Raw genomic sequence first — 27,039 nt, forward strand, 5'->3', positions numbered from 1 at the left:
AAAATAAAAAGTGATAAGATTTAAATTTCAGATCAGTTTGGCATAAAGAAACAGCTTTTAAGGCGTTGCCTTTACTTTTTTTTTCTAATTTTTAAAAGTATTTTTAAATAATTGGAAACCTCAAATTATAAAGTGATAAATGAAAACATTCCAAATTGAAATTGTTCAATTTTCTTCAAAAAATACTACAAAATTCCTTTTTCTTTTCTAAAAAAGGCGTTGCTTTACCTTTCTTCTTATGTTAGAATGACTTAGAGCCTCATAAAGCAAAATACAGTAAAGAAAAAAATGGAAAAATTCTTTTTTGAGACTTAATAAGTTTTTCGGATAAATTTTGGAAAATGATATTTGCTTTATATTTAAAAAAAAAGCATTGCCTTACATTTTTCTCTAAAAATTTTTTTAACATGTCAGACTGAAGAATCAAAAGAATTTCTTTTTCTTAGTACTTTCAAGGCATTTTATTCAAATTTGAATTTAGAAAAGAAAGTGTAAATAAAAGAAAACTAAGCTAAGTGAATACTTGATCAAATTTGTCCAAATTTATTAAAAGGCGTTGCTTTACCTTTTAGTAGAGACCAAAATTAAAGCAATTAATATAAACTATTATGGATCAAAAATTCGAATATAAACGAGATAAACATAGCAATACAAGAATAATGAGTCAAGAGAACATTTAATCTAAATTGGTCAAATAAATTTCTAATAAGGCGTTGCTTTTTTCGAAGTTCAAAATATCTATTGTAAAATCAATTAAAGGCTGATAAAAAAGATAATGGAGAACATTTTCAAAAAGTAATTCAAGAGATCATTTTAGTTGAAATTTGGACATTTCAGGATAAAACTTTAAATAAGGCGTTGCTTTACCTTTTTTTTTCGAATAAAAAAAATATTAAATTTTTTTACAATTGAAAATCAAAAATTGAAATAAAAACATCGAGAAAAATATTAAAAGGATGAACTTTAGATTTGGAATATTTCTTCAATATTCTACAAAAGATTTTTATTTAAACTTACAAATAATTTAATAAATTATTCACCAAGAAAAAAAGTATAAGAAGGCACAATTACAGCACAATAATGTCATTTTCTGCATCCATGTCGTCACTATTGTACGTATCTGTAGAATCATAGTCATCGTCATCATCGTCACTCATCTCACTCGAAGACGTTTCCGAATCTGACGAGTCATCCGCATCCAAATGGATCCGTTTGCGACTTTTCATCGGTTGAACTATCTCGTCTAGCTTATAAGCCTTCATCTTTGTAACTTCATAGTAAATGCGACGCGTAACGACTAGAGCTCCAAATTTACACGTAACAACTTGCAAGAAATCGAGTTGCTTAAAAAGCTGTAGAATGTCTGAATGTTCGAGATCTGGCGAAATATCAAGAGTTTTTAAGCGCCATCCTTTTCCTCCGGCGAAAATTTCACTCAAATTTGAGACTTTTTGTGTTCGTCCCCCGCGGAGCGTTAAATCGACGATATCTGGGAATTTATTGGCAATTTCCTGCAAAAGTTCCTTCATATTTGTGTTGCGGATGGAATAAAGTTTGAGCGTTTGGAGCAAAGGACATGACGCTTGAAGCGTACGAATTCCTGGAATTGTCACAACACCAACTTTGTTCAAGGTGAGATGTCGTAATTTCGGCATTTCGGGCCATTCTTCGAAGAGATTTCCCAATTCTTCGTCGTATTCGTAGAAAATCGAGACATTTTCGAGATTTACGAGAGTTTGGGCAATTGCTTGCATTTGTACGACTTCGAGATGCTGTGAGACATCCTTCAAGGTAAGAGTTTTTGTGTTCACGCAAGATTTTAAGAGTTTTAAGCAACAATTTTGGCAATCTAGCTCGATTTGTGTGACTTCAACTTCTTCTAAATGCGGCAAATCAATTTCTAGAAAGAGAAGAGAAAATTCAAATGAATATTATTTTAATTTTTAAATCTCGAAAATCACAAAAAAAAAATTTCCAGCTCTGAAGGTACAAAGAAAATTTTCAATTTTTTAAAAAGTCGTTACAATTTTAGGGCCAGAAAAATTTTGACTTAAGCTAAAACTTCGAAAGAAAAACTTTCAGAGACTTAAATGGTGAGTTAATGATATTTTAAGTCAAATTAAAAATTATCTTTCAAAATTAAAAAAAAATTAAGTTTTTTTTCCTAAAAACCCAAAACAGGGTAACTTATTTTGACTTTTTGTTGAACTTAACCTTAAGTCAAAATATTTTTGATTTCTTTACTAAAGGTTAAGTCTTTTAAGTTTTTGTGACTCTGAAGCCACACCAAAAGTTATCTAAAAATTCAAGGCTGAAAAAACTTTCGACTTCAACTCTTAAACTTAAATTTAAGACTTAACTTAAACTTGAGGAAAAAATTCTAAAATATTTTGACTTAATAATTAACTTAACTTGACTTAAGCTTAAATTGAAGAATATGTCAGAAAAAACCTTAAATTTAAACATTCTTAAGCAAAAGTAAAGTTAAGAAAATTTAATTTGCAAAAAAAAAACAAAAATTTAATAACTGACTTTTGACTTAATCTTTAATTTGAGCTTAAGTCGGCTTAAGTCAAAATATTTTGGATTCTTTAACTGAAATTTTCATTTCAATCTCAAAAGTTTTTCAAGTTTAACTAAAAAAGTTTTTTGCAGCTCTTTTCAAAACTTTGATTGGACAAACGTGTACTTTTTTGTATGAACGTAAGGATGCTTAAGTCAAGCTTAAGTTCGTTAAGTTTCGTTAAAAATATCATCAGATATTGTACTAACTATCTAAAATGACATATTAAATTTATTCATACTTTATATTGAAGTTTTAACTAGTTTTATGACTTCATAAAAATTTACTTTGAGGTCCGAAAAACAGTTTTTCGTCTTCTGTGTATTTAAAGTGCGTGAAAAAACCTTTCATAGAACAAAATTTTTTGATTCGCCCTTTATTGTACTCAAATTTGTTCCATAGAAACAATCGAGAGAATATCCTCTCTTAATTTAATATTTTTGAACAAATCTCAGTACAATATCTGATTATGTTTAACGAAATTTTAACTTAAGCCTCCTTACGTTCCTAAAAAATTATTACACGTTTGACCTTAAACACACATTTTGAATCTCGTAATTTTCGATTTAAAAATTTTAAGGCTTTTCTAACCTGTATGTCCAAAATTATGCTCCTCAGCCTTCGGAAACTCAATTTGAAGTCTTTTTAAATTTGGTGTGAATCTCAAAATATTGTACATGTACTCGGGATTACTCTCGTCATCGAATTCGTCAATTTCAAAGGCATCAACTTGAATAATTAGTGTCGTAATCATGTCATAGGGTCTCATAAAATCGACACTGGAATAATCTACTAACAAACTTGCACTTTTTATTTCCGGATGTTCTTGTATGAAACGAAGAACCCGCGACGACTCGCATGGATCCGGAAATTCCAGATGATCTAGAGCCAAATTTTCGATGTTCATGATATCTTTGATGGTATAATGCTCGAGATTGGTGATTGTCTTGATGAGAGGCGCAAATGTTTGAATGATACTTTTATCTAGTAACATTGAAACCGACGGATAAATGTGAATTTCCTTCGTATTCGGGAAAATTTTCAACATTCGCCGAAAATCATCCGCAATCAATCGACGGAACGTTTCGTGAAAAATCTCAACTTTTTCAATTGATGCGATCGTGAAAGGTGGATTGCTGTTCATCGATGGGAGTAAAGTCTCAAAAGCGTGCACGAACGATGGAAGTGAAAACCGGAGATATTTCAAATTTTTCATGCCACAAATCAAGTGTTCAAAAAGTAAACTATTGGTTCGCGGTTCATCGTCTCGCGTTTGCATCATCAGGTCATGAAGTGTCTCCGTGACATTCATTTCCCTCAAAATATGGAGCAATTTTTGTAATTTTTCACGATTAGCCGTGACCGTGGCGATACTTTTCCCTGCCTCGAAGAAATCATTCCAAAAAGTCAACTTTTCGATTTTAATTTTGCTGTGAAGAATCAACGAAAGTGGCGGCTCATGACGATCAACGACAAAGCCACGTCCAAATTCGAGGCGAAAACAGAGGCGATCATTCAAGTGCGACGTGTCACGAATGATTTTGTACCAAAATGAGCAAACACGGCGACAGGTGATGAGTTCATTGAAGTTGAGGTATCCGAAAATTTCTATCAAGTCCTGGAAATTACAATGAAAAGTAAGATAAAAAATTTTAGGAAGCAAAATTTTTGATACTTACATCAGATTTTAGTACGGAAATTGAGGAGTTTTGACTGTTTTCCGGAAGTGACATCTTTTTGGAAGTTTTTTACTTGAATTTTTATTTCCAAAATTGTGTTAATTTCGTATTTATTGTTCGAAATTCAAAAAGAGCGGAAGAAACATGTTGCAATGTTTACAAAAATTTTATTTTGACAGATTTGGGACCTGTTCATAGATGAAGTTTTTAGGTACCGTAAAGACGAAAAGTAAGTACATTTTATTGTTAGTAACTTTTTTAAAATTTAAAAATTTAAAAAATTTAATTTTTAAAAAATTCAATTAAATAATTCAATAATTCAATTAAACTTTTTGACTTTCATATTTTTATAAAAATGTATTTTATTTTTCTAAAAGTTTTTTAAGATTTTCTTTTAATTTTTTTTTGTATTACTTTTTTAAATCTTTAATGTTAGAAAAATTAAATTTTTAAACTATTTTATTTAATTTAAAATTTCATTTTTTTTTCTTAGCTTAGTTTTCTTAGTCTGAAAAATAAAAAATGGCATACCTATCTATCAGTAAAAGTTTCAACGCTAATAATTCGGAAGAACAGATCGTCAACTAAAAAGTTGCAAATTTATACGCTAAAATCAAGAAGACAGGGAGCATCGTTAATTAATGTTGAGCCCAAAAAAACTATGAACAAAAACAAATTGATTTACAAAATACAAGTGGAGCAGAAATTAAAGGTCAACTTTCCCGATGATTGCACAAAAATTGATCAAAAATTCGCAATTGAATTAAAATTATCTTCGTACGATCTTATGGTCACGACCGATTGGATAGAAACATTTTTATCACCTGTATTTAATATCTGATGATTTATTTTCTCGCTTTTTTTGAGTTAGTTTTTCTTGATTTGGAGCTTCAACTCCTATTTTTCTTCTTGATTGAGCCTAGTGCTCGTAGGGGCTTCTTGATTTGAAGAATTTTCTACTTGATTTTTGTACAAATTTAGATTAAGTTTAGTTAAAGGGGTTTTTATGCCGTCTCAATGTCTTCCATTCTGTTGGTTCTCTGTAGGTTTTACTGTAGATCTGCGTTTGGGAGAATCCAATTGAATGAACTGAAGTCAAATAATATGGGAAATAGAAAGCCAGTCCAACTGGATAAAAGTAAGTAAGCATGTGGCGGCGGCCGCTCTACGTTGGAGCTAAATAACACAGTACCATAACATTTTAAACTTTTTATTTAATTGTTTGATTGTTTATTTGGGATAATTTTTCTAAATAAGACTTTTAGATGGAATAAATAAATAAATAAAATAAATTTACAAATCACTCTGAACACATATAACATAAAACAAAATATTTAAAAATCTAAAATTTTAAAATATTTGAAGTTTAAGTTCAAAATTAAGTAAAAGAATAATTTAATTATTTTTAGTTAGCTAAACTATTTCTTTCAAGCTAACAAAGGTAAATAATTGGCTACTAAAAACAATTTTTGTGCAGAAAAATTTCTTACCTAATCTCTAAGGGGCAGTTTTGGGAAATTTTCTGTTGAGAAAAAGGATAAATCGCACAAATGCACAAAATTTCATTTGAATTTTGTTTTATTTCAAAATTTTAAAAATTTAATGGATTAAGGCATTAACAACACAAAAACATAAGCAAAAAACGATTTGGAGAAATTTTAAAATTTGAAAAAATTTCGATTTCTCACAAAATTATCTGCCTTACGTTAACCGTGCATCGTACCGTTAGTACCGTAAAAGTATGAGTAATGTTGACGTCAAAAACAAACCCAGTAAAGTTGTATCAAGAGAAACATCAGTATCAAATATTCGTGCTGTGCGTGCAGTTGATTGAATTGCTCAAAGTGAAAATTGCCGAATTTCACAAAGTTATCCAATAAGAATAAGTAAAAAGTGTAAAATTTCAGTCGCTGGTTGACCGGAAAAATCGAACCAGATAAAAAGTGAGTGCATTCACCTTCGATTTGACGCGAAAAATCCATCAAAAACACGGAATAGAAATTTAGAACACTTTTTTTGTCAACATCAAGGTCAACATAAATCACTTTCGAGTGCAATCAACTAACTGTCCATTCATTAAAATCCCATTGCGGGTATTTTGCTCAATTATTGGAACGGCATTTGAAATTTATTACGTGATTCGATGCAATTTGACAAACAAATTCTGCCTTATCTTATCTCACAAACACGATATTTTATCTCGTGAAACTTTTTTTTGTTGTGTTTACTCAAAAAAAAAAGCTTAAAAGTTGCTGTCTCATTGTGACATAATAATTATTTTGTGTATTGATTTAGTCCGCAGTGAATAATTTGTCCACTTCATTAGGAATTCATAATTTTTTTTGTGTACAATTGTCATAGATACGATTTAATTTTAGATGGGCCTTTTGTCGGAAGGAAATCCACTGAGTTGGGAGGAGACGAAGAAGCACGCAGAACATGTACGGCAGCACGGAATCCAGCAATTCATCAATTTGTATGCGAAATTGAAGGATCGGCAGGGAGACATCCTCAAATGGGGCGACGAAATTGAGTATATGATTGTCCGGTTCGATCATGAGAACAAAAAGGCACAAGTTTCGCTGCGAGCCGAAGAGATTTTACAAAAACTTAACGAAGAGGAGATCAAAAACCCGGATGGTGAGTCACAATTTCGCTAGAAAAAAATTGATTTAATATTTTTAAAAAATAAAAAAAAATAATTAAATTAATAAATAAAAAAAAAATAATTAATTATTTAATATTAATAATTAATTGAGTATTTTAATAAAAAATTAAATAAATTTAAAAAAATTAATTTTTTTTTTAATAATTAAAAAATTTTTTTTTAAAATTATTTTTTTTTATAAAATTTAATTTTAAATAAAAAAAATATTTTATATTATTTTTTTAAAATTTTTTTTTTTTCCAATTTTCAGGAGTAAAGTCACTTTGGCGACCGGAATACGCGAATTACATGGTAGAAGGCACTCCAGGAAAGCCTTATGGAGGTCTCTTAGCGCACTTTAACGTCGTCGAGGCAAACATGTCGAACCGCAGACACGATGTCGCCAAGTTGCTCAAAGAAAATGAGGTTGCTATGTGCATCACGAGTTTCCCAATGCTTGGAATGTGAGAAATTTTTCATGACTCCCCATCAAATTTTTATTAAAAAAATCTTTTCAGGCCTAATTTCACGTTTCCTCCCTACGCGCCGCGACCAGATGCGGAAGATGGTGTCGCTAAATCTCTTTATTTCGTGGACGAAGCGATTTTTCCGGGACATCCGCGTTTCAAAACTCTTTCACGAAACATCCGGATGCGACGTGGCTCGAAAGTTTCCATCGACATCCCCGTTTTCAAGGATAAAAATACGAAAATTCCCGTTGCGGGCAGTACGCCGGAGAAACCGGACCATATTCACATGGATGCCATGGGTTTCGGGATGGGATGTTGTTGTTTGCAGTTCACGTTTCAGTGTTGTAACATCAATGAGGCGCGCACGTTATACGACCAGCTGACGCCGTTGTGTCCGATTATGTTGGCGTTGAGTGCAGCGTCGCCCATTCATCGTGGCATGTTAAGTGGTGAGTGTTTTGTTTGCTTATCGCTCTTATCGAAAAATTGATAATTTTTTTTGTTAGATACGGATTGTCGCTGGAACGTCATAAGTGCCTCTGTGGATTGCCGCACGCCCGAGGAAAGAGGTGAAAAACCGCTGAAAGAAGGACAACTTAGAATTCACAAGTCGCGATATGATTCAATTGACTCGTATTTGTCTCCTGCTGGACAAAAGTAAGTTCTTTAATTGATTTTTATTTGAAATTTTTAAATGTGCATTGGGTCAAATTTTAAAAATGTGCACTGGATTGAATTTTTTTATTTTAAATTGTCACAAATTGAAAAAGATTTGCTGAAATATCGATTTTTATCGCATTTTTAATATTTTGCACTGGGCAGAAATTTGAAAATGTGCACTGGGTTCAAATTTTTGAATAATAAAAGATTCAATTAACTCAATATTGTCTCTAATTGGTCAAAAATCAGCTGAAAATAAATTTTTATCGCAGTTTGTAAAATGTGCATTGGGCAGGAATTTTAAAATGTGACCTAGGATAAAATCTTTAAATAAGACACGATGAAATTTACTTGAATTTGTTGCTAATTAGACACAAATATGGTTAAAAATTTATTTTTACCGCATTTTGAAGGCTTTGCATTGGGTAGAAATTTGTAAAATGTGCACTGGGTTCAACTTTTTGAATAATAAAAGATTCAATTAACTTAATTTTACGCTAATAGAACAAAACTGAGCTATAAATCCATTTTTATCACATTTGGAAAAATCTGCATTGGGTGGAAATTCAAAAATGTGCATTGGGTCAAAAAATTTCAAATGTGCACTGGGACAAAAATTCAAAACTCAAATAAAATTTTTCTTTTTTTTCAGATTCAATGACATTCCCCTAGTTTACCACCAGCAAAATTACAAAAAGCTCCTTGAGGGCAACATTGATCCGCTTCTTGCGCAGCACGTGGCTCATCTCTTCATCCGTGACACCGTCTCACTGTTCAGCGAAAAAGTCAATCAGAATGACGAGGAGGACACGGATCACTTTGAGAACATTCAATCAACAAATTGGCAAACGATGCGCTTCAAGCCGCCGCCACCGAACACGTCAATTGGATGGCGCGTCGAATTCCGCCCGTGCGAATTGCAACTCACGGATTTCGAAAATTCGGCATTTGCGTGCTTCATCGTGCTCCTGACACGCGTCATTCTGTCGTACAATCTGGACTTGTTGATTCCCATCAGCAAAGTCGACGAAAATATGCAAAATGCACAAAAACGGAATGCGTGCCGCGAACAAAAGTTCTGGTTCAAGAAATCCATCACCGGCGTCACGGTTGACGGGAAAAATTTAAAGTTGTGCCGCAATGAAAATTGCGAGGAGCTGTGCAATGAATACGAATTAATGACGATCGATCAAATTATTAACGGAAAAGTAAGAAAAAATTCAAAAATCTATTTTTCAACCAAAATTTAAATTTTTTGAACAAAAAAAATAATTTTTAAACGAAAAATTAAATTTAAAAAAATTCATTTTTTATAGAAAAATTCAATTTTTTTGAAATTTCTTTAAAAATATTTTTTAAATTTTCTATTTTAGGGAACTTTTCCTGGTTTACTGCCTTTACTACATTCATACCTTGCATCGATGGACGTCGATGTCAACACACATTGTACAATTACACAGTATTTGCATTTAATTTCGCAACGAGCGAGTGGACAACTCATGACGACTGCCAGCTGGATTAGAGAAAAAGTCACCACACATCCCGATTACAAGTAAAATTTCATCAAAAAAAATTTTTCTTTCTTTTTTTCTTAAAAAATATATTTTTTTTTAGACAAGATTCCGTCATCACCGACACCATAAACTACGACTTACTGATGAAGTGCCTTGCAGTACAAGAAAATCTAGAACCTTGCCCCGAATTGCTCGGTCACTCGAACTCGACAAAGACATCGGAGCATGTTCCGCACGCAATCACCAAGCATTTACGGGCATGTTAAACGGAACGAGACTGCATGTGGATGGAGGGACAAAAAAAAATATATAATCTTTAATATAATTGTTGTTACAAATATTTACAAATATTTTATAAGGTATTGTTCTACTTTCTTGTAAAAGTAAAAAAAAAAAATATTTTGAAATAAAACGAAAAATTGTTTCATTAAATTCGCCTTTATTTAATCATCAATATATAATATATTTTTTATATGTACTTAAAATCAATTGAAAAAAGTAAAATTATCACCAGGGAAAACTACCAATTAACAAAACACAGATCATTTTCCTATAAATTTTTCTTTCTTTTACTCGCGTTATTTATTTACAATTTTTTTTTAGTAATTTTTTTCTGTTTTATTAATTGAAATTTTCCTCAATCACTTGTTTTTGTCAATTTTTAGTTTTTTTTTTCAACGTTAGAAGTGAAATTCATTCATTTTAGTCAAAATTTGAAATTAATTAATTTTTGAATTTGAAATTTATTTTTAATTTAAATTAATTGTTTAAAATAAATCAAAAATTGATGTAAAAATTATTTTTGAATTAAAAAATTATTTAATTTTTTATTAATTTGAAATTTAAATTTAAGAAAAATTTAAAAAAAAATCTAATTTAAAAAAAAAAGTTTTTAAGTATTTTTTTTTTTTTTTTTTTTTTTTGAAAAATTGGTTTTAATAGAATAATTTTTTTAAAAAATATTGACGAATTTCACTTGCAACGTTTCTTAACTTATTCAGTAGGATGAACAGATTTTTTTTAGTATGTTAATATTTTTAGTTCATTTATTTTTTTTTTTATTTTAATAACTATAAAATGGGCCAGTACAAAGATTAAAATTGTTTTAAATTTTTAAAACTAATTTTTAATTTATTTTTTTTTTAATTATTTAAAATTGAATGAAAATTATTTTGTTGTAATTTTTAATTTCTTTTATCAAATTTTATTTGTTTAAATTTTTTAATTATTTTTTATTTAATTTTTATTTGCGGCATTACTTTTTTTATTTTTAATTTTTTTTTTAATTTAAAAAAATTTTCGAAATTCAAAACAATTTTATTAATTGTAACGGCTTCATTGAAATAGAATTATTTTTTTTCATATTTTTTTTAATAATTAATCAAAATATATTTTGTAAGTAAAACGAAACTGTTAATTCAATTAAACTTAAGTTTTTGCAGTGTATTATTTTTGTTCTTTGTTGGAATGACGAGAAAATTATTCTCCGTTAGCTGTTATTTTTTATTTATTTTTTTTCTGTAAAGCTATTTATGATGTATGTACGAATATGATAATAATAATAACTTTAAATGTACGCTTAATTTATTATTATTTTATTTAGTTTGCTATCTAAAATAATTATTTAGTGACTGATTGAATGACTCTTGATATTGTATTATTGCATTGTATCCACCTACATTTTTGTTATTTTATTTTTATTCATGAATAATTTTTTCTGCACGTTTTTCCCTATTTTTTGTTGTTATTTAATCCAAAAGAGTTGAAAGACACTAATTTTTTATGTTTATTATTATTCATCATGTTTGAAATATTTCTCGTGATTATAATCGTATTTAGTGGTATTCACCTATTTAGAGTGTAGTAAATTTTAAATAAATCATGTGACTGTGACTCATCAAACACGCGGCGTGTCACGATAATTATTTATTTTTAAATCAAGTATAAGAAAAGAAATTTAATCCTTAAACCAAAAGTTTTTTTTTTACATTTTAAACTTAAAATGAAATTCAAATCAATGACTATTCTTTGTGTAATTCTATTCTCGCATTTTTTGTCTTAAAAAAATTATTTTATGTAAAAATCGGTCATACATAATTTTTATATTAATTTTTTTTAATATTTATTTTTTTTTCTGTATAAAGTTATTTTTTTTTAACATTAATTTTTAGTTCAATGTCTATGATACATTTTTTCTTCATTCCATGAAAGTAAATTTTAGAATAGGCAAAAAAAAATAGTTTTTAACCTGTTTTTTGCGGGGATTTCCAATAGTTTAGGAATTTTCGTAACTGGTTAGCAACGCTGAGTCCACAGGTTCTAGGCATTCTGTAAAAATAAATAAAAATTGTATATAAGTTATTTTTTTTAGCAAAGCAAAAAAATTATTAAAGAGCGTTAAATTTTTTATTATTTTTACATTTAATTTTTAAATTGAGAAAATTTTTTTTTCTTTAAAATTTTTCAAAAAAAAAAAAAATTAATTCAATTTAAGATTTAAGTTTTCAATTTTGAATTTGTTTTAATTTTTTATTGTAATTTTTATTTAATATTTTTTTTATTTTTTTTAGTTAATTTTGATTATAAAATTTTAAGTAACGGTTTTATGACTTTTTGAGCAAAAATTTGAATTTTTATCAATGTTTTAAAAATTTTAATGAAAAAATAATTTTAAAATTTCAACCGGTACTTTTTGAATTGACATTTACATATTTAAAAAAAAATTTGACTTAACTAAATGCACTTGATTTGATTTATTTTTAACTAACTTTTTTAAAATATTTTTTCATTAAAATTCAAGTTTAATTAATTTTCTTTTGAAATTCAATAAAACACTCAAGTTCAAGATTAAAAAAAATAAAAAAAATCCTTACCGGGGCACGTAAGACTTCGCATGAGCCAATCGTCTATACAATGTTGATGAAAGAAATGCATACACGGTAAATATCTAACATTATCACCAATTTCAAATTCTACAAAGCAAATGATGCACTCGCGATTCTTTTTGCTGCCATCGAAGAGAGATGTGGGCAAGTGCTGTATCAGTCCTATCCTCTTCGCTATCTTAATTTGTTCCTCCTCGCTGGCGTGCTGTAAGCTGGTTTGTTGCGTGGATTGTGATGTGTAAGTCGGTTGCATGACATTCTAAAAAAAAAGTAAATTTGTCGTAAAAATAGAAACTTTATCGGGTAAAAAATAAAAACTCACTTGATCGATAGACTCCCTCGGAGTGGTTTCGATATTTTCTCTAAGAAAGGATATGTTATCATCTTCAGACGTGGATTTCAGACAATTTCCCATTATATTGCCGCAAAAAAGACGAAGCAGGCGTAGAAGTACAGAGATAAGAAGAAGGCTTGTTCGGTTCTGATTTTTTTTAGCAAACACGTAACAAACCGAGTTCTCACATGTAATGAAGATTTCTGATCACTTTAGTGTTCCTCGCGAACACATACACGACAATTATTAATTAAATTACGCAGGAACTGTATTTACCAGCTGCGAGTCGTCATACACGAACGTTGCACTGTTTATTTTTTCATGTATTTATTTTATATGGCTTATTAAAGTTGTAGCAGCAGACACGAGACAGACCAATACATTAGACGCTATTTAAGTGATTTGCTGCGTAAATGCACAAAAAAACAACAACAACAATGTGAATGTGTGTGCGAGAGAGTATATAGGCTCGTTGGTATGGAAAATGTTAATTAAAATAATAATAAAAAAAACTTTTCCTGGTTCAGTTCATTTGTCTGTGGCAAAACAATAGATTTCTCAAAAAATTTGTAAATAACAGTTTTTCTGCACTTTTTTTTCTTCTCACACACTCGCACTTAATTTTGTGCGAATTTTTTTTCCTTTCTTCTTGTGCTTCTTTCACGAGATTAGTAATCAGTAAAACGGCCGAAAACAAGTCATTATTAGGTAGAAATTATCTCAATTTCAAATGTTTTGTTGTTGTTGTGTTACAATCATCGGTAGTCGTCGTCGTCGTCGCGGTCGTCGTAGAGATGCGAAACACAAAGAAATCCCCTACAAAGACAACCTCATACAATTCGTCAAGTACGAGTTTTTTAATATTTTCTTGCGCAATTTTTACTTTTTTCTCACTTCAAAGTCTTTTAAGCCGATAAACTGATAATTTCGGGCTTTTACGAGTACGTTAGTGCATTTTTGCAAGTTTTTCTGTGGTTGCAAAGATTTTTCTAAGGATTTAATTGCGTGAAAATGTCGTCGAGATCACGGAAAGTTTCACTTTATTTCGCGACACTTTGTTGAATAATAACAACGATACTAGTAGAGAGTGAACGGGATGATAAAGTTGTCGTTGTTTGATTGGAGTGATATACTAAAGTGGGTTTTGGTATCGTTTCGAAATTCTGTAGAAAGTGTTTTTTGTCTTTGGTTTAAATTTTTGTACGTTTTCGTTAAGTTTGTAATATTATAATCTGTTCAAATATTCGAGGATTTAATGAGAATTAAAACCTTTGGTTTCTGTACCTTTTTATTAGTTAGTTTTGCTATTCATAGCCTTAGCTGATTGAGATATGAAAGACACACACCCACGTATTCGAGTTTGGCCTAATGTTCGGAGTTGAAAGAAGGCTATTTCGTGAAAAAATTCAAAAATTCGATTGTAAATAATGTAATATTGGAAAAGTACTCAGGTTCCTTTTGTTGAACTTTTCAATTTTGAGAGAAGAGGGGTTTGGGTAAGGGGTCTTGTAGCTTTTCACTGATTGATCAGTTTTAGATGAGGTATCGAAGGAAAGCTTCCTGACCGTATCGTACTGATCTGTGGGAAGTTAATTAGCTGTAAGTTCCGCTCTCCCATTTGCACGTTCAGCTCAATGCAGTGTGACTTGTATTATATCGCAGTGTCATCCGCTACGTTCTTCCAGTCATCTCGATCTGACTGATGCTATTTATATAAATAAGGGAAAATAAGGGCCTAAAACAGATCCTTGGACTACTCCTTTTGAGATGGGCTCCAACTTCATTAATTAAAGTCGAACAAAAATTTTTAAAACTTTTTAGATCTTTAGCAAAATAGTTGTTGGTTCTATCTACAAAGATTAAAAAAATGCTTGAAAAAATAAAACTCGGTGCAATTGCACTCTCAAGAGTACTTACCACAGACAGACCATTGACCTTCAAAGATATCTCATGGATATCCAGTAACGTCCTTCATTCATGTATGAACGTGATATATGTTTGTGTATTTACACAGCTGTGTGCTCGATAAATGACAGCTGGTTTGTTGATTGTGTGAGTTCGCGATTCAGTTCTTGTCAAAATTTCATTGCATGAAACAGTAATGGTGATTTTTGGATCATATTTCCTCGAGTTTTTCTGAAAAAATATAATTACGAAGTTCATTTTAGGTCAAAAAGGTTTTAAAAACTTTATATTCACAATTATTTTTGATAATTTTTGATGAAATATGAAAGTCATCGTTTCTAAATAGCTTTTTGTGAATCACTTACATTGTCCTTCAGAAGCGCTTCGCCTCCCGGAAAAGTTGTAAATAAAACAAACAGCTGTTGATAAAAACAACGTGAAAGAGATTTTTATCTTTCCATGTGATATTAAACAAAAACAATGGAAGATCCTAAGACGATAGACAAAGTTCGAGTTCTTGAACTTTTTAGTGGAATTGGAGGAATGCATTACGGTCTCTTGGACTCTGGAATCCCCTTTGAAATTAAACTCGCCATCGACATCAACGACATTGCGAACAAAGTTTACGCTCATAATTTTCCATCCAGCAAAATTGTTTCGAAAAACATCAAGGGACTCACACCGGCTTTCATCAACAAATTGGGCATCAACACAATTTGCATGTCGCCACCGTGTCAGCCATTTTCTCGGAACGGTAACTTTAAGGATTTAGAAGATGCTCGAAGTGATCCGTTTAACCACATTTGCGAGATGATCCCTGCCTTAACGAGTGTTGATTTCATTTTGATGGAAAATGTCATGGGCTTCGAGAAATCTGTAGCCCACAAGAAATATATTGGAGTTTTACAAGACGCTGGTTTTTCGTACGAAGAGTTTATTATAAGTCCATCAGAATTGGGAGTTCCTAATTCGAGAAATCGCTATTATTGCATTGCGAGACGTCATTTTGGTGAAGCTTTTAGGAATCAGATGATCAGTACTGAGAAAGTATCCGAAGAAAGACAGAAAATTGAGGAGTTTTTGGAACAAAACAAAACTTTCGACGACTTTTACTTATCAGATAAAATCCTGTCGACCCGTTTCAAGGTTTTTGACATCGTTGACAAGGACTCCACAAATAGCATGTGCTTCACGAAAGCTTACACTCATTATCTGGAGGGCACAGGATCAGTTTTTACCGAAAAATCGAAGGCAGAAGTTCAAAAAGCTTTTGAGAATTTACTTCCGAACGACGAAAAGCCTGAAGATCCGGAGCAGAAAAGAACTAAAATTGATCCCTTACCTCTGTTAAAGCCTTTAAAGCTACGTTTCTTCACTCCAAGGGAAGTAGCAAACTTGATGAGCTTCCCCTCCGATAAGTTTTCCTTCCCTGATACCGTGACCAATAAACAACGATATCGATTACTGGGCAATAGCGTAAACATCAAAGTCGTCTCTCACATGATAAAATGTTTATTTAATAAAGTTACGTTTGACAATCGGTAAAAAATTATAAATTATTGAGTCTTCTGTTTAATTCGTTCAATGGCAGCTACTTTCTGCCATGAAAATACCAGTAAAAATGCATTTACGATGTACAAAGCCACACAAACAACACAAAGATTCTGTATCACAAAGTACAGTAAGTAAGCCAAATACACGGAAAGGAAGTTCGAAGTCAAGGCCATCCATTTTTGAGCTCTTGCAACTTTACCACATTTGATAAAAGCTGTCACTAGGAAAAACGGGTAAAAAACTAACCCAAAAAGTCCATTCGGAACATTCAATATGGAATCTTCTCCCAATACTTTTCCAACAATTCCAAATCCTTTTCCATATTCCGTCGAAAAGACTTTTGAACAACTGATTTTTTCACTGATGTCACACATCGCTTCGTAATTTTCATTTTCCTCGAGAGTCAGTTCTACGTAGGATCCGTAGGCGGAAATCAATGTTCCCAAAAGAGCGGCAATAGCAAGTCTTTGGCAGGATTTTGCAAGTTTTGATTCAGTCGATGTCATTTTTGAGCTTTTTAGAACTTTTTGATCAAAACATATGGTAGAAATGGTTTTCAATAACTCCAATTGAGCGATTTGATTTGGTAAGTACTTTATAATTGTTTCGATTTTTAACTTTGTTTACTCCAATATTTGATGAGAACTGGACTTTGTCTCGTTTTGCATGATGAAATACGGATGAAGCACGGCTTTTGAATCTTGATTTTTTAACTATAGGTATAGGTGAGCAATGATTATTACCGTCACTAACTATTCTCGCAAAAATAACACATGCTCGAGTACGGTATGTTTAATTGAACATCAACAAATTCAAAAAGGTAAAAAATCTTATAAGAAAGAACGTGATTTCTGACTTTTTTGTTTTAGGAGATGTTTCTATGGAAGGTATAGCAAAAAATCTTATCAGAATGTTTCTAGGATAGTGTTGAACTATAGATGGCGCAGCTTTACGGAAAAGTTTGAAACAATTTGACAGTTAGTGAACATTAGTTGAAAGAAGAAAATTGATAAAATTGGATTAAAAGTGTAATTGCACACCAACAACGTATTGAATAGAAAGGAAAAAGTAATTTCAATTTTGGTAAGTTCTAATGAAATTTAAGACTACTCACGTTTTCGGATACAGGGCGTTTAACCTTCAAGTGACCTTTGATTTTTATTTCTCACTTTTGAATTTTTTCTCCTCTGTAAGGATTTTATTTTTTAAATTTGATTAAAAACTTGTGTTCTCAACTGATTCTCATCCTTTTCAACTTAAAAATTATAATTTGGAAAAAAAATCTGACATCTATCAGATTAGATAAATTTTCAAATTTGAAATCCAAAAATGATATTTTAATTAATTAATTTTTTTTGAAAGACTAAAATACTTTATTTATTTAAATCGAAATTGGCTTAGGTACTATACCTAAAGCCGAAATTTTAGGAAATTTCGACAAATCTTTTAAAACCAACAATATTTCGTCAGAAATACAAAACTACTGTAAAAAACGCACTGTACTTACCGTATTGAAAAGAAAATCCTTTCTACTGATTCTTTTTAGATAGGTATATTTTGTTTCGTATTAATTTGTCTTATTAATCCCCATTTTCTAATTAAATGCTTATTTACTTGGCAAAACAAACATTTCAACACCGGGTCCCTCGTAAATTTCTCGACCAAGTCTTTAACCCTTTTTAATCCTTTTTTCATTCAACTTGACAATCATTATTAATATTATTATTGGTATCAATTTACACTTTTAATTCCCTCGCAAAAAAGTACAACGTTATTGTTGCTTTCATGTCTGGTCGTTTTTTTTTGTCGACGGGTGTGGGGTGAACTTTTGTAAGGTCAACGTTATACGGTTTCGAAATTGTCTTGTGGCCAAAGAATGGTTAAAGTGTGTTAATTAAATTGGTTCCTTTTGTCATAGTCTTTGATGATGCCATAATTTACCTAAAAGAAAATATCTTAGATCCAATTTATGAAACAATACAGCGGGTGAGCGATAAGAAGACAAGATGTTACCTTTTTTGCTGCCTTCCTTCCTCCTTTAAATTGTGTCAAAGATATTTACCCCCGAAAAAGTAAGTCATTTTTGGCATATGTTCGGTTTTCCTTTTTTTTTTATGACGACGTCTCTTTTTGATAAAAATACGGATAATCTAATAAATAAGGAGACATATTTCCGTAAATAGGACGTAGACGAGATAAGATGGTGGAAAATTGAACACTTTAAGATTTTTATATTTTTTTTTTGTAAAAATTTAATACGAATTTTTTCTTTATTAAACTTTTATTTAGAATTGTGGACAAAGGCAATGATTACGCAACAAATTACCGTATTTATTATTTCAAGATCACACTTTTTGTGGCTTTTTGTTTGTCTCTTAACACCATAAAATTGATTGCTTCCCGTTCTTTTGTCGAAAAACAATGAGGGCATTGAAGGGACATCTTTACTAAGGAGACAAAAATCTAATAAATGAGACAATATCCGTTTAAAATCACCTTGAAATTGCTTCTTAAGAAGAAGAGGAGGACATGAACAAAAGTCAACTTTTTGATTCAATTGTCTGTCAATTGAAAATTAGCTGGGATGTGATTTATTTGGACACCACAGGGAGGAGATCTACTCGTCGCAGTTCTATGCTATAGATTAGTACTGAAAGGAATAGAGAATCACCAATTTTGCAGCCTAAACAAATAATAAAGTGTTACACATGACAAGCGTTTTATAAAAAAAATCGTGGAAAGAACGACGCAACGAACATATTCACAAAATCGTCTATCACCGCACTCTTCTATGGTAAGTACAAATCCATACGAGCCAGCTCAGCGAAATAAAGTGGATAGTTAAATAGTCTTCTCTATAAATAAATGTTACTTTGTTTCCACTTTAGACGCTTTTTTGTAGTCATTTTTTTACATTCATCCTTTTTTCTCATTTTTTTTAGCTCACCATCACAGTCGCTCACACAAAAAGATTGTACAATGGTCCTTGAGAGTTGGTAGCTGCACACGTGAAGAGAGCAAAAAAAAATATGGTAAAGTTGAAACACATATTTTTGCATTTACATTGCATCCACTTCACATTCATTTTACATCCGATTTACTTAAGGCAACGATGCTGCCCAACCTGGACGAGGATACGAGCATACAGAATAAATGATGATGAAAAAAAAGACCTATGGAAAAATAGTTAGTTATATGTTTTACAGAAGCCAAAAGGGGTTAAAAGTATGCGAAATACACCACTCGAAATGAAAATAAAACGAGAGACTTAACTGTTACCATCATAAGTTGATGTCCGGTTGCCGCATACACTAATAAAATAAGAGATTGTTGGGAGAGATTTATGCGATGTATCAAGGAACAAAAAAACTAGGAATTTACAGAAAAAAAGTTTTATCTTTAAAGAAAATCAATAAGGATGCAATACGACCTAATAGCAAATAATGAGATAAAATTACGTTAAATGTCCTGCCCAGAAGCAAAAAAAATTTGAAATTATCCATTTATCAAAAATCTATTCAACTTTAATCAAAAATTATTTATTAGTAATAATAAGTAAACAGATTCGTTATGAATAGAAAATAAATAGTTTTACAAAGTCATCTATTTTTTTAAATATATTTTTTAATATATTTTTTTAGATTTTTTTTTTTTATATATTTTTTTATTTATTGCTTTTTAGTGTTGTACATTTTTCGTAAAAAAAGTCAACATTAGAGCGCATTTGACACATGAAATGAAATTATAAAGACAACGATATAAGTAAAAAACATAAAAAAACTTTCTGATGACGGTTTGAACAAATATTTGATTAATTGGACCAATAAGATGAAGCTTGATATGGATTTTGACTCATCTAAAACATTACGTACAAATTTCTTTCCTCTTTTTAACATCCTGATTTTCAAAGGAAGACAAGCGAAGTGCAACAGGGCATAAGTAATGCTACTTATTTATACAGATTTTGTCATAATTTAGGTTTTTACCATACGAAAAACAATTCAAAAGAAAAGTGACGAATTTGAGAATGTAACATTTACTCCTAGTAGACATATTATAAACAATGGACTGTCAAACGAACAAATGTGAAATCATTGGGATATGCAGACGACTTTAAGTTTTTCATTACTGAGAAGACTAAGGAAGATTGTGCGCTTCTTCAAGATGCAATTGACGCCGTCTTTACTTGGAGTTGTTGCTTTGGCATGGAGTTGAATGTGGATAAATGCAAGATCATGACACACACAAGAAGCCGAACTCCGGTGCTGTTTGACTATCGACTGAATGATCATGTTCTTCAAAGAGTTGATGAATTTAATGATCTGGGAGTATGTTTCGACACAAAAGGCACTTTCCACACGTGTCATCCAAATCATCCAAAGGAATGTAAATGCTGTGATTTGTAACAAGGACCTGTGTTGACTTCAAAGATTCTGCTGCTTTACGATCGATCTTCTCTGCTCATGTACGCTCCCATGTTGAATATGCATCACCTGTATGGATGCTATACTTGCAATCCTATTCAAGGTATATCGAAAGAGTGCAATTCGATTACAATTTAAACATAAAATTAGCAATTGGAAAAGATTGTCGAAAGCCCAAATCAAGACAAGAACAAAATTAAACCAGTTTTAGAAAGAATTCATATTAACAACGACATAAAACTTCACGGACATCATTCCGTTTAAAATCTCCTATTTTCAAATTCTAAACTCTATTTTTTACTATTACAGTCCCTTTAACGCTTTAAAGGTGAATGAATGAAAAAAATCATTCAAAGATACACCTTCCTTGTTTTTTTTTGCTTGTTGTTATGATTCCTATTTCCTTCTATAAAATTTATTTTTTGCCAAACATTCTTCCTATATATATTTACAATTTAATAACAACAAACAACAAGATATACAATAAAAAAAAAATAAATAAATAAAAGGAGCAAGCAAATAAAAAACGGATCGAAGTGCAAAAAAGGTATCAAAATTACAACATTACCTGGTGATGACGATGATGATGATGATGGACATTCTTCACTTCTACCTAACTAATAAACAAATAATATTGTTGTAATGCAATCTGAGTACAATGCACAATTTTCATTTGTAAAAGAGATTAACTTTTATCAAACAATTCGGATCTCGGTCATTGATATGTGATACCTTTGAAAATTTTTTTTGCACAAACAACATTTTTTTCTGCTGCCTTAAATACCTGAAAATTGAGTAATATTGTTGTTTTGATTTGTTTTGATGACAAAGGTCTTCGTTACGAGTAATTTGGTGAAAATGACACTCTTTAAGATGCTTTTGGTCGGTTTCATTTAACGCAGCATCAGAATCTGCCATGAGCGTAAAAATGGCTTAATGCACAAAAAATCCCTTGTGGCTATTCAATTCATTCAATGCATCAAATATTCATTCAATTAACAAACACAATATCTAAGCACCAGTCGCATATGTAGCTCGGCGTTGCTGCAGGGTTAGGACATCAATTCAATCAATCGTTGCTGCACACAGGGACAATGCCTAACAATGACGATGATGGTAAATCTCGCTGTTGACGAGCGCCAGGGACGTTGCAGTAATAAAGCAATGCAATGGCGAACCAATTTTTATTAAACCGGAATTCATTTTTATGAATTATTTTTTTTTCTCCATGTTGACGATGATTATGTTGGATGATGTCGAGTGCGCTGCGTCGTCAATTGTCCGTTATCCTGGCATATATACTGCGATATTAACTCGACACAGTGTCCGGACAGTCATCATTCACCGAACGAAATGTTTTATAGAAAAACATTTTTTTTATCATCTCACAGTTTGTCGCCCACTTGTGACCAACGAGAAATGTGTGTGTGTGTGTGCAAATAATATCGACCAATGTGGATATTTTTTTTTTTCTGCTGATAGCAAAACTTGATGATCAATGTGTGCAATCTGCAAAATGCACTTTTTTTATTGATTCATGTCATATCCGGAAGATTTACGTCATATTTTTCCTCGTTCTCTCTCACACTCTCCTTTTCGCATATTTCCTACAAGGAGCCGAGATTTATATAAAAAAAAGTTTGATAAAATCTCCGGGGATAATCCGTTCTTTGAGTGACGACTGCTTTTTTGCCTCGAGAAAGGTTTTTCGATGAGGAAGTGGATTTTTTTTTTGGAATGTTGTGAATTGTTTCGTTTGTGGAAGGATCACGACGAGAAATCTGGTTTTACGAGATTTCAATAGAAAACGCATTTTATTACGAGTTTATGGTAACCTAATTGTTCTGGTAGCATGTTGTGTCCTTTATTACCGTAAGTTGGTTCCATTGTTTTTTTTCCCAAAAAACTTTACCCAACTAATATAAAACGAAATGAAATAAAATTGTGTTAAAAATTGGGAGCAGATGCTACTTAGACAGAAATTTTAACAAATTGCTTCGGACTGAAATGTCTCTATTATCTGTTTTTGTTGTACGTGTGCTGCGTGTCTGCTGCGGGAAAGACAGATTTGTGGACCGCATTTGTGGAATTTTCAGGTTTGTCTCTGTTTTTATGTTCGAAACTTTTAAAATTCTATGAAAAATTGTCGAAAAAAAAACTGAAATTTTTTTGAAAATTTTTAAAATTCATTTACTTCAAAAGCCAAATAAAATATTGCAGAAAATTCATAAAAATCATAAAAAAATAATTTTAAATGAAAAAAAATTATAATTTTTCCCGAAAGGTTTACAAAACTTCAATTAAATTTTTATGAAAAAAAAAAAATAAAATAAAACAAAATATCTAAAATATTTATTTTTCGGTCCTGGAAAAAGTGCGGGAATCTGGAAACCGCATTCCCGGAAAATTTTCAAAAATCATAAAGAAATATTGAATTTTTAAGACAATTGAGAAATAAATGAAACATTAAAATTTGTAGAATTACTTAAAAAATGTATAAAATTGACTCAATTTTATCTCAATGGAAAAAAAAATTTTGGGAAATGAGTTTGGTTCCCGGGAAAAAATAAACTTTTTCCATGTTTGTATTTTTTGGCAAAATTTGTTTTTTAAATAAAAAAAATTCTCTTGGCTGTTCACTCAAAAACCAAGCCAAAAAACAACCATGAAATCCAACCATATGACAACTAATTACCAATGTCAACATCCACGTCCCAAAACAACTTGTAAATTGTGTCGAAATAAATTGACCTGACTTCTGTAAAGACATTCGTCTCCCAAACGAATGTCTCGTGTATCAATAAAACAAAAATTATCTCCAATTGCTGTCGTTCCTTGTCTACAGTTGCGCGCCATTCACACAAAAAACAATAAATTATTTACACTTTTTTATCAGTTCAATTTTTTTCAAGGGTATTTTGTCCCATAAGCACCTAACACTCCTCGGCAATCAATGAAAAAGACATCTTTCCGTAATAAAGTCGTTTAGTCGCTTCAGTTATTTTTTGTCCTTTTGTCTTTATCTCGGTTTCCAATCTGTGTTTTTTCTCTCCTTTTGTTTCCTTCGCCTAATCTCTCGTATTATTTTGTAAAAATAAATATTTTTAATCTGTTTATTACCGTTTTATTATACGGTCATTCACAAAAAAAGCAGCAGAGAGACATAAAATTGTGCTAAATAAATGTTTTGATAACTCAATCTGGAGTCGATCTACTGTTTGCCCGTCCCCGTTCTTCTGTGTTCAATTTCCAGGAAAATCGTGTCCAACCAACAGGTTGTGTCTCCCGCTGTCATTTTGGAGACACTCGGGGCGTTTATCATGGGTGTGTTTTATGTTGATAACATGAAACTTTTTGTCGTCTTTCTTGTCTGCGTTGCAATTCATGAAAAAAACAAACAAAAAAAAAATGCAAAAAAGAGAAAAAAGGACATTTCATTGACTTAATTGAACGTAAACATGTAACTGCCTGAAACGTCTCATTCGCGCCATGAGCCACGACGACGGACAGTCATCATCGAGAACATCAAGTACAGCCATTTGAACATCTAATTGCGTGTGTTAATTTATTTCTCTCTCTCGTTTCTCACTGGATCAACTTGTTAGAAAAGCAATAAAAAAACATCTTTTCAAATAAAAAGTTTCAGCTGCTGACTTTCCATTTTTATCGCTTTTTTATACGATATTTTTTAATAAATATTTGATGTTTGATCAAAAATAAAGGATTAAAGTGTGCCGTAAATGTTATTTTTATTACATTTTTTTTCTCTTGATTAAATCCGAGTCTCGTGCGTTTTGTACTGAAAAAAAACTTGATTTATTTTAAAGAAAAAAATCTGTAATAATTACAGAAAATTTGTGAAAAGAGGAAGGAGCGTCCTTTGTTCGCCGCATATGTGAAGAACAACTCTATCATGCCTTCAGGAGTGAATAGAACATTTGTTCGTAACTTTATTGTTTTCAGAGTCCATTGTTCGTCGGAGACAATAATGACCGTTACATCTTTATTTAAACACCAGAAATTACCATTGAATTGGGTTAATGTTGTCCTGGCAGGACATTTTAGCAGCTCGCACTCGAGACAATGCGCATCGAATTGCAACAATAAGGCGGCAATTCAATTGAAATTTGCAGATTCCTTTTTTTTTACGTAATTTGCCATATACAGAGAGACTTTGTTCCAGGAATCTTTTAGGAACACAGATAAAAACCTCAAACGCGACGGGGAGTCATGTCGCACGACTTACTCGAGTTCTGACTGAGAAGACGAAGAATTATTCCGGTTTGGTCTCGTTACTTCATTTTTTTTCGGTTGAAAAGAAATCACAACGAGTTTAGTGGCAAATTCTAATAAAATATCGAGTTACATCCGACATTTTTTAATGCGTTTTTTTTCTTTCATTGAGCGCAATAAATAAGTGGTTCCCGAGAGATAAGGATCTTAATGTACATGATGACGACTTTGATATATTTTAACATTTTTTTTTTGATCAAGCAGATGCAATTCATGTTTTGGTGACGCCTTTTGTTAAAAATGTTCAAGGTAGAAAATGTCACCCAATAAAATTTTGAAATTTCGATAAGGATCGATGTAATGAGAGGTTTTTATAAAGCGATACTTGGATGGCAAAATGGAGGAAAACCAGGTTGTGTGGTGAATTAGTGGCACAAACTTAGAGATTATTGAAATTTTTTCTAAATATTAAGAGATTTCACTTCACCCGATATCAGCATTTCATCGAAAAATAGATGGCATGAGATTTTTTGATAGTTTTGTATTAGCTAGGCCTAAAGCAGTCTAAAAACCTTAACTTAAAATTCTAGAACGAACCAAAGTATTTCTATGCATTTTTAGTGAGATTGGGTATGTCAAAGAGGTACTTGAATATACTCAAATGCACTAAAAATGTCTAAACTCCATTTGGTTCGTTCCAAAATTTTGAATTTAGGTTTTTGGACCAGTTTAGGCCTACCTAATACAAAAACTCATGCCATTTTTTTTTTTGAGGAAATGCTGATATCGGGTGATGTGATTTTCTGTAAACCAAAGTTGAAAATGAGTTTTATAGTTTATAAACCCTGTTCCGACCCATCGACACATCTGAGAATCGGTACAGATCGGTTTTATCGGTTCTGCTCAGAAATATGCGGTTATGCTCTCGCTCATTCGCGTTTCTGTACGTGATGACACTTGACGAGCAATTGTCACACGTATGTGTACGCACTTGTGTAGTCGATCATATTTATCCACGCGGTATTGTTTGTGTTGCACAATTTTCGATATTTTTAGTGAATTTTCGCGATTTTGAGGGTTAAAAATATTCAAAAAGTCAAGATGAAGCCTCCAACTTACAGGAACAAATGGAGGTTTTGCAGAAAACGCGGAATAAATTGGTTTTTATGACAAAATTAGTGCGGCTTTGTGAGACGCGGTAAGTAATTTTTATTTTTTGTTTACTTTGGAGCGATTTGGACTAAATTTGTCATTTTTTTGCAGATATCCGGGAAATTTAGGACAAATTAATGCTTTTTAAGCCAACTTTCATCGCAAAATGACAGAAAATTATCAAAATATGTGAAAATTACGGGTAAGTTTTGCTGTTCAACTAATTTTTTACCAATTTTTCAATTTTTTTTCGTGTTTCAGGCTGTCTTTTGAGCAATCGTGACTCGAGAACAGCATTTCGAAGGCAGATGAATGTTTTCTGGATCAAGAATCGGGTGTTTAAATGCGAAATCTCGTAATTTTAAGCAAAATTTTGTTCGGACTGAACAGAAAGCGGGCAATTCAAGTGATCAGTGTGGATATTTTTACTTGAAATCATGTAATTTATGAAATTTGACACTATTTTGTCATAAATTTTAAATAAAAATAAGTTAAATCAATTAAAATTAAGTTTTAATAAGCGAGAAAGAACTGTATAATAGCCGTATAACAATTAGAGAGAGCGGTAATTCTCTTCCGATTGATATGCCGAACTCGGGAAATTTCGACATATCTATCGACATATCGTCGACATATGACTTCGATATATCTTGTATCTTGTATATCTTGATGTATCGATATATCTTGACTGTCGATGAGGAACAGGGAATTCATTTTTCATTTTTCAATTTTTTTTTCTAAAGGAAAACCAAAAACAAAATTTCAGAGTTTTTAAGTTAAATATTGAATGAATGAATGAATTAACTGAGTTAAATAAGTGTTTGAATTTTAGAGTTCTCTGAGCCTTTTTTTGAGATTTTGTCTTTTGATTAATATTTCAGATATTTCAGAATTAAATAATAATTTAAAATGTTTAATAAAGATTTCTAAAATTTTCAAATTATTTTTAGAAAATTCCTTGGACTCAACCTATTTAAATTTGTATTTTAATTAATTATATTAGTTTTAATTAGTTTTAA

General features: G+C 31.2%; 5 protein-coding genes across 5 annotated transcripts; 2 read left to right on the forward strand and 3 right to left on the reverse strand.

Annotated features, from left to right (window-relative positions):
* Positions 1-967: 967 nt before the first annotated feature.
* On the reverse strand, positions 968-4,392 carry LOC134833476 (uncharacterized). Its single transcript, XM_063847794.1, has 3 exons — positions 4,243-4,392; positions 3,155-4,181; positions 968-1,900 (listed from the first exon to the last, which is right to left on the reverse strand). The coding sequence occupies exons 1-3, from the start codon at positions 4,294-4,296 to the stop codon at positions 1,068-1,070; spliced, it is 1,914 nt and encodes a 637-aa protein (XP_063703864.1). The 5' UTR covers positions 4,297-4,392; the 3' UTR covers positions 968-1,067.
* Positions 4,393-6,064: 1,672 nt separating this feature from the next.
* On the forward strand, positions 6,065-9,943 carry LOC134833894 (glutamate--cysteine ligase catalytic subunit). The gene is made up of 8 exons (XM_063848382.1): positions 6,065-6,185; positions 6,621-6,882; positions 7,161-7,353; positions 7,408-7,808; positions 7,866-8,016; positions 8,672-9,227; positions 9,393-9,571; positions 9,634-9,943. The coding sequence occupies exons 2-8, from the start codon at positions 6,621-6,623 to the stop codon at positions 9,797-9,799; spliced, it is 1,908 nt and encodes a 635-aa protein (XP_063704452.1). The 5' UTR covers positions 6,065-6,185; the 3' UTR covers positions 9,800-9,943.
* Positions 9,944-10,996: 1,053 nt separating this feature from the next.
* Positions 10,997-13,816, reverse strand: LOC134833657 (RING finger protein 11). Its single transcript, XM_063848056.1, has 3 exons — positions 12,741-13,816; positions 12,407-12,677; positions 10,997-11,861 (listed from the first exon to the last, which is right to left on the reverse strand). The coding sequence occupies exons 1-3, from the start codon at positions 12,831-12,833 to the stop codon at positions 11,809-11,811; spliced, it is 417 nt and encodes a 138-aa protein (XP_063704126.1). The 5' UTR covers positions 12,834-13,816; the 3' UTR covers positions 10,997-11,808.
* A 1,224-nt stretch (positions 13,817-15,040) lies between these two features.
* Positions 15,041-16,535, forward strand: LOC134835072 (tRNA (cytosine(38)-C(5))-methyltransferase). The gene has a single exon (XM_063849928.1). The coding sequence runs from the start codon at positions 15,138-15,140 to the stop codon at positions 16,200-16,202; it is 1,065 nt and encodes a 354-aa protein (XP_063705998.1). The 5' UTR covers positions 15,041-15,137; the 3' UTR covers positions 16,203-16,535.
* On the reverse strand, positions 16,214-16,717 carry LOC134835385 (vitamin K epoxide reductase complex subunit 1-like protein 1). The gene has a single exon (XM_063850262.1). It carries the CDS (start codon positions 16,715-16,717, stop codon positions 16,214-16,216), a length of 504 nt encoding a protein of 167 aa, XP_063706332.1.
* Between the last annotated feature and the right edge of the window lie 10,322 nt (positions 16,718-27,039).

Source organism: Culicoides brevitarsis, chromosome 3 (assembly GCF_036172545.1).
Source record: "Culicoides brevitarsis isolate CSIRO-B50_1 chromosome 3, AGI_CSIRO_Cbre_v1, whole genome shotgun sequence".
Lineage (NCBI taxonomy): Eukaryota > Metazoa > Arthropoda > Insecta > Diptera > Ceratopogonidae > Culicoides > Culicoides brevitarsis.

Coding starts and splice junctions, on each gene's coding strand:
- LOC134833476 (XM_063847794.1), bottom strand. CDS start 4,296: ATGTCACTTCCGGAAAACAGTCAAAACTCCTCAATTTCCGTACTAAAA. Junction 4,182..4,242: donor TTTCCGTACTAAAATCTGAT/GTAAGTATCAAA, acceptor TGTAATTTCCAG/GACTTGATAGAAATTTTCGG. Junction 1,901..3,154: donor GCATAATTTTGGACATACAG/GTTAGAAAAGCC, acceptor TTCTCTTTCTAG/AAATTGATTTGCCGCATTTA.
- LOC134833894 (XM_063848382.1), top strand. CDS start 6,621: ATGGGCCTTTTGTCGGAAGGAAATCCACTGAGTTGGGAGGAGACGAAG. Junction 7,354..7,407: donor AGTTTCCCAATGCTTGGAAT/GTGAGAAATTTT, acceptor AAATCTTTTCAG/GCCTAATTTCACGTTTCCTC. Junction 9,228..9,392: donor ATCAAATTATTAACGGAAAA/GTAAGAAAAAAT, acceptor TTTCTATTTTAG/GGAACTTTTCCTGGTTTACT.
- LOC134833657 (XM_063848056.1), bottom strand. CDS start 12,833: ATGGGAAATTGTCTGAAATCCACGTCTGAAGATGATAACATATCCTTT. Junction 12,678..12,740: donor CGAGGGAGTCTATCGATCAA/GTGAGTTTTTAT, acceptor CTTTTTTTTTAG/AATGTCATGCAACCGACTTA. Junction 11,862..12,406: donor GCGAAGTCTTACGTGCCCCG/GTAAGGATTTTT, acceptor TTATTTTTACAG/AATGCCTAGAACCTGTGGAC.
- LOC134835072 (XM_063849928.1), top strand. CDS start 15,138: ATGGAAGATCCTAAGACGATAGACAAAGTTCGAGTTCTTGAACTTTTT.
- LOC134835385 (XM_063850262.1), bottom strand. CDS start 16,717: ATGACATCGACTGAATCAAAACTTGCAAAATCCTGCCAAAGACTTGCT.